General features: G+C 41.9%; 2 protein-coding genes across 5 annotated transcripts in view; one reads left to right on the forward strand and one right to left on the reverse strand.

Moving 5' to 3' along the window:
- Positions 1–7494, reverse strand: part of fhit (fragile histidine triad diadenosine triphosphatase) — a 237054-nt gene that overhangs the window by 138071 nt on the left and 91489 nt on the right. The window lies entirely within an intron of this gene.
- The window catches only part of LOC134463101 (fatty-acid amide hydrolase 2-B-like), an 11250-nt gene continuing 6795 nt past the window's right edge, over positions 3040–7494 (forward strand). Inside the window, exons 1-3 of the mRNA XM_063216340.1 lie at positions 3040–3286; positions 3752–3834; positions 4666–4805. Of these exons, the coding sequence (XP_063072410.1) occupies positions 3098–3286; positions 3752–3834; positions 4666–4805 (412 nt within the window). The 5' untranslated portion in view covers positions 3040–3097. The remainder of the gene's footprint in view (positions 3287–3751; positions 3835–4665; positions 4806–7494) is intronic.

The raw sequence follows: 7494 nt of genomic DNA on the forward strand, positions 1-7494 counted from the left end.
TATTGAGTTGTGTGCATTGTTGTGAAGCATAGGCTAATGGCCGCATTCAGGTTAAGTAAAAAAAAAAAAAAAATTACTTTTTTCTCTAGCGCGCGGAAATAAGACGACCCCCCTTTTTAGAGTACTATTTTTATAACAAAAACCACGTCTTATATTCGGGCCAATACGGTACTACTAAGGAATTGGTTTTAAAACCATAAATGGTGGGACGTAATCTGACGTTGACGTTTGGTGGTGTTACAGAGAAAGCTCTCTCGATGTGCAATTTCACAATGAGTCATTGTGTAATTGTGCAATGTCTCAAAGTGCATTGTACAATAAGTGGGTGCGTTTGAGATGTGTTTCAAAAAATTCTGTATGTACACATCAAAGAAAAGTGTCAGCTTGAAAAAGTTTTCCACCTGCAGCTATGAGACAGCACTTACGCCAGACTGCACTTGTTATGAGACTACTGAATCATCATGCAGTTGTGTTCTAAAGAAATAAAACCTATGTGTCCAAGTTGTTCAATAGGCAGTGTCAATGCCAATGCTGTACACTTTGCAATGAGTATGTCTGTTTGAGATATTCTGCTTGTGAAACTTCCATCTCACTTATCAGCAGATTGCAGAAATACTGTGGCAATATACTCTGCTGTTTCTTGATAACCTCTTGCTTGTCTTGTACATTCAAGTCTCAAGACTAGGACATACCGTATAACATGTTTAAAAGAGTTTGTACTGATCACTGTGCGACCCAACTTAAGAGGTTGGTTTCAAACGGCGGCCCATATGAAATTCTAATTGCGCATCCCAAGTCAAATGAGGCCAATAAAAAGAATTGATAACATCCGACGTGTACAATCCTGATGTGTGTGGCTGTAATTACAATCCCTATTAAGAGTGGCAGCATCCCTCTGAGTGTTGGCACAGCAGCCGATAAGCATCACATGCAGTGACATGGTCAGATAAAAAAGGACACTAAAGGGGGATTCATACTTGTCGTGAGTGGCGCTAGTCTCCTTCATACTTCACTCACGACGATGGCGCGCGCCGTCACGTGACCTAAAACCTCGCAACGTCGCAACGTCGTGCACACGAGGATTTTTCTAACTTGTCGTGCGCCACCAGCGACCATGCAGGTAGGCAGACAAAGCAGGAGTTGCGAAGAGAGGCTACAACTACTGTAGGCTACTACAGAATGGATCCTGCATCATTTTGAGGATAATAAAATGTCATAGAGAGTTATTTTATCTTCTCTCTTAAATGTTGTTCAGTGAAACAATTGTTTACTTTGTTCAGAAGCACGTTGTGTTCGGCGATCTATTTATAAATTCTGCCGCCAGAACAATGCTCTTGGAATGATCTGGCAATGTAGGCTACAACAAAAAAATATATGTTTCAATGTGGTAAGTCACAAGTCAGACGTTCAGTAGCCCTACAGCAGCCGTGTTTGGCTTTCTATTTTATACATCAGTAGAACTCACGCTGCGAGTTGCGAAAAATACTGCCGTTTCTCTCATGAACAGCAGAGGGCACTTCCGACAATGCGAGCAAGGCGCTTTTGAAGTATGAATAGTCTGTCGCAAGTGATGACGTCATTAATGGTTCTCGCGCCACTCGCGACAAAGTGCGCACGTGAAGTATGCAGAGCCCTTAACACTGTACACAGTATGTTTAGCTCATTGCAGAGTCCTGTTGGTTAGCTGACTCTTGAGGTGTTTGAGAGGCTCAGCTAATTCTACTGCAGAGCATTTTAGCAGTCCAGCACATGCAACGTCAAAAGAGCCTGAAGCCTTGGACATCAACCCTCTCAACACTCCTCTCACCTGGTCAACAGACGATGTGGTTGGTGGGTGTGGGGGAAGAGATCCCTCCCCAGGGTAGTGTCAATGAATTTATGAACCACAACTAAAATTGGGAAATGATCCAATGAAAACAAAAATAAGCAAAGAAAAGATTTGTAATTGTAAAATAGATAAATGTGTACAAGGTTGAAGCATAAAATAGATTCAATGATAAAATAAATATATGACTACAGTATATACAAAGACAATAAAGTAAATAAGAAATCTAAATCTAAATAAATAAGGCAAAACGGAGGACCAAATGTGCATGTGTGTTATGTGAGTGCATGTCAGCAGTGTGATGAAAAGGCTAGAGTGAAGAGGTGTGTCTTAAGCTTGGATTTTAAAGTGGAGAGTGAAGTACAATAGAGCTCTTCAGTAACGCGGAAGCATGTAGTAGACTGTAGTCTTTCATGTTAGCATTTAAGGACATCCTGGTTCGTATCGGCTTCCGGCCTCCCATTGGGAATGAATAGGGGCCAGTTTCAAATAAGCTCCGAGTGCAAGCACGCGCTTAGCGAACCCCCGCAAGCTGTCGAGGGTGTTAAAAATAGGCTGTAGGTATGACATGGTTGATTATTTTGTGTCAAACTTCGACATAAATACGATGTTGCGTCCATATGCTAAACCCGGAAACTTTTGGCGACTACAGAAGCGGCGCCTGTATCTAACGTCATGTACGTGCGGAGGGTTGTACCCATGGCAACCAAAGGAGAGTATGTGTATAGTGATGTAGTGATGTAGCGTACCACGGATGACGTAACAGGTAAGAGACAACTGCATGTAGTTCGGAAGTTTTAATGATCAGAAAGGGGTTAGCAATATTGAATTAAAATCGTCATGATTTAACATGTGAATACACCAACATGATGATACGATCCGTTCCACTAATGAGAAAGGGATGCGGGGACACGCTAATGTTCGTTGTTGGCGTGCAACTTATATTTTTGCCAAACCTGAATCTCTATGGCGTGTTGCAATGTAAAAAAATCGCCATAGAACCCGAACGCCAACCGCCGCATACAAGTTGACGTCAACGCTGAAGAGCTCTATTACGAATTGTGGGCGGGAGTGCGTTGAAGAGTCTGGGACCAGCCACACTGACTGCCCTGTCACCCATGGTGCGCGGGTGTGTGGAGGGGGTGGAGAGGAGGAGTGTATCAGTAGTGGAACATAGTGTGTGGGCGGGATTGAATTTAGTGAGGAGACTTGTGAGGTAGGTAGGTGCGAGGTTGTGCTGGACACAGAAAACAGACAACACATTAATGCACCATGGCGCTCTCCTATGTCAAACGGCTACAAATGTGGGTCACGAAAGCAGTCATGGCTTGTCTCTACGCTTTATTCTGGCTACTTGCTCCAAAACCGAAGGCTGGCGCACCAACGAAAGTTCCTCCAGTAACAAACCCGCTGCTCAAGCTTTCTGCGACACAGCTTGCCAAGAAAATTTGCCGGAAAGAGGTTTGATGCTACCACGTTTTCTGTGCTATTTATATTCAACTGACTTAACTGGAATAGTTTTGGAATGTTGTGTGTAATATAAAACCTACGCACTGTCAACAACCACCTGGAATGAACAGGAGGAATGGTTTCAACAGTGTGATTGTTATTTATTGTCTTGTGAAGTGTAGCTATGCTTAGCAATAAAATCAAGAATGGCTTGTGTACCTGTAGGATACGAAATAAATATTATGTTGTCTACATGAGACATAACCTAGCTTTACATGTCTCAATCAGTTAAACAGTTAGTCTCATTGTACATTGTAATTTACTTGTTGTACTGCAACTCGCATCACAAGCCAATGTGTTCCATTATGCTCCATCATGCACACTCGACAAGGGAAACAGTACACCTAGTTTCACTCAAAACTGGGTGAACAAAACACAGTTCACAAAAAAAACTGTGTGTGTATTGTGTGTGAACAGGTGTCAAGTGTGGAACTGGTCCAGGCTCACATAGAACGCATCCAGGAAGTTAACCCTTTACTCAATGCCCTGGTGAAGGACAGGTCTGGTCTTCCTATTTCACATGTGCATTATGCATGCCCGCATCCATCCATAGTAAACAATGACCCACTATGTTTATCTTAGGTTAACTCACAGGTGTTGCAAATCTAGAGCCTAACCTAATCAAGAACCTAACCACATCAGCTTTTGTGTAAGTGCTTAAATGAATACAAAAGCTTCTTTCCTCACTTGATACTCCCTCATGTTGTTTGCTCATCGGCTTGTCTCAGAAATTGTTGTCAAACTTACACAGTAGCCAGTAAGAGGCTAAGTTTGACACAGTTAAGAGCTGACTTGGATTGCACCACTTCATTGTTGACTCATTATGACACGCACTGCAATTTAACCAATAAAAAGGTGGGGTTTTGAACATTCTATAAAAAGAATGTGTTCTATAAAATTGTGAGATTCTAAAATTCCAAATGATATTTTATGGCACTCAGAATTCTATAGAACTTTCACTGTCCGAACATTCCCGTCCCGCTGGTGTGACAGAACTCCTTTCTGATTGGTTGCTTCTAGGCGTGCATTAAAATTCGTTGGCACGGCTCAAAAGTAGTTCAAAAATCATTTCAAACCTTTGCACCCATCAGTGAATGATTGACAGTAACATTCTCCGAAATGTGCATTAGAAGTATGTAAATGTACGTAAATGTGCATTAAAAGTTAACTCTTCCCTGCTTTGTGTTGTGAAGTTCTTAGATAGCTCTTTGCTGACTTGAAACATTTTAATGCATGCCAAGTCGAATGCATCACTTAGTGGCTTCATTGTTGTTAAACCTGGAAACATCTTGTCTGTTTATCTTTGTCCTACTATACCTTGTCTGGATTAGATTCTCTGCTGCTTTACTTGAGGCTGCTCAGGTGGACAGAATGATAGAGGAAAAGACAACAGGAGAAGAGGAGGACCTGGCTGAACAGCTGCCACTACTAGGGGTCCCCTTCTCAGTCAAGGGTTCTTTTGCTCTTCAGGGTATGCACACGCACGCACGCACGCACGCACGCAAGCACACACACACACACACACACGCACACACCCCCCTTACCAATACAGAAACATGGGTAATCACACACTCAAATGCACACACACACACACACACACACACACACACACACACACACACACACACACACACACACACACACACACACACACACGCACACACATGCACACACGCGCACGCACGCGCACGCACGCACGCACACACACACGCGCACACACACACACACGCACACACATACTATGTACTATCCACTCATCCTATGCAAAAAAGGTAAAGTTTATTTAAGTTGTCTCCTAAAGTTTAAGATGTAGTAGGTTAAAAACATAGAACGTTAGTTCAAGCATTTCTCTTAAATAGGTTAAACCAAGAACGCAATTCAAAGGAAAGAATCAATCTATACTAAGAATTTCTCAACAAAGAGCTTGAATCATTCTTCCTGTTGCCTCACCAGTGGTGCATTGTGACAGGGTTTTATCTGTGACTGAATAACAACAGTTGGTTTTCTGCCACACATCCGCTCTCTCTCTACCTTACCATAGACAAATATGGTTGTATTTTGCTAACATAAAAAGTAGCAAAGAATAGAATAACAAAACTAATAACAACCAGCCAAACAACAAATAAGTAAAATACGATAACAACTAACAAACAGTATAAACAACTAACAAACAACTAACCACCTCTCAATTGACAGTACTAAGCAGGAGATTTTCTTCAGATTTTTTTGCAAATCCCTCTTGTATAAAATACATAAAATCAAGACCTCACAAGAACCCATTCCAAAGACCAGTATGTAAAAACAGTATGCTGACAGTGTCTCCATGAACCTGCTCCAAAGTTGCCTTGTTCACACCAGACCATATCACAAGGGAGATATAGTAGTAGTAGTAGCAGATATGGAAGGTAACTACGTAAGTATTTTTACTTCATTACAGTACTAAAGCATTTTTTTATGGAATTTGTACTTACTTGAGTAAAAAAAAAATGTCGACTTTTGCTTTTACTCAATTACATTTTTTGACAATTACTTGTACTTTCTACTCCTTATATTTCTAGAAAAGGACTTAGTTACTAGTTAAATTTATCCTAGGTTTTCCTGTTGTGTTTCGAGGATATTTGAGTAGCCTCAGCTGCGGGCAGGGAGGCGGGACCAAGCCCCTCTTCCAAACTGATACCCAGACAGAAAAGATACTTCAAAAAACATTAACAGGACTCCATAGTCATGTTCAAATAGAACCGAAAACCGTTGCAGAAACGTTTTCCTATTGGATCAAGTAGGCAGACATACTTGTACTTTTGTACTCAAAAAGTCAATTTAAAAGTTAGTACTTATGACTTTTACTTAAGTACATATTTGGTGTACAACTTTTACTTTCACTTGAGTAATTTTTTCGCAGGGTACTTCTACTTTTACTGAAGTACACAACCTCAGTACTTCTTCCACCTCTGAGTAGTAGTAGTAGCCTTTATTGTCCCAAAGGGGAAATTTGTTCTCACCACACAGGGTGCAGTTGCCGCAGGAGCAGCGCCCATAAGAACACCTGTCAACCCACCTGTACATTACATGCACAATACAGTATAAGATCAGGGAAGGGAGGGGTTAGGTACACATGGACCAGGCAGGTAGACAGGCAGCAATAAGAAAGCATAATAACAACATAGGGAGAGGAGAGGAGAAAAAAAGTCTCATGCCTTCAAATTATGGTGGGCACAATATGAAGACATACGTTAAAAAAAAAAAAAAAAAAACAGATCAGCACATTTAAAGACAAACACAACATAAAGACACCACAACAGTGGGTTGAGGAGCCACACCTCTGGGAGCCTGCTGTCCACCAGAGGAGTAAACAATCCCAAGTGTCTTTGGGGTGGGCAGAGCATGTCCATTATGTTGTTCTGTCAGGGAGACTGTTCCTGCATTGACCTTGGCCTAGTCAACTGTAGACAGGGGTGCCAAAACAGATAAGGATTGTTTGGGTTTTTGGGTTGAGCGCTTGCATTCCACAATTTTGCATGCCTGCTCAAACTTAGATGGTGGTCAATCCGTTTAATTCTCATTGCAACTCTGTTGGCGTCTCTCCAAGGTGGATCCCATTTGGCAGTTGCGAGCCACAAGTCCAAAAGTGTCCACAATTCCAGTCCCTTCACAGTCCACACATATGCTCTAGAGACCGCTCGGTTCCTACTGCATATCTCGTAGGGGAGGTGTGTTTTTAATTGCTAACGTCCATTTATTGACCGTATACATAACCCATAGCCAATCGTGTCAGTTAAACTGTAAGCTTCCATTTGTCCAGTGGTACGCATCACCATCTTTCCACCCTTCCCCGCTGTCTGATTGGCCTCAAGATCTCGGTGCCTTGCCTTGGTGATCCCCATAATAACCACGTCTTCGTCGTATTTTGTGAATTTTTGCCCATAATGATCCCATAGTTTGCCCATAAGGATCTGCCCTTATGGCCCAAAGCTACCATGTCATCAATCATCCCCATCCTGCGCAGTAGCATTTTCAAATTCGATTTTCCACTATGGTTAAACACGCAAAGCTGTGGCTATGAGAACCTTCCCATTCGTTTCCTATTAAAAAGATGAAAATCATATTGATGGGGTGTGTTTTTTGGGTGTATTAGGACAACAACAAATCTCTTCTGCTAACCC

Source organism: Engraulis encrasicolus, chromosome 14, assembly GCF_034702125.1.
Source record: "Engraulis encrasicolus isolate BLACKSEA-1 chromosome 14, IST_EnEncr_1.0, whole genome shotgun sequence".
Taxonomy (NCBI): domain Eukaryota; kingdom Metazoa; phylum Chordata; class Actinopteri; order Clupeiformes; family Engraulidae; genus Engraulis; species Engraulis encrasicolus.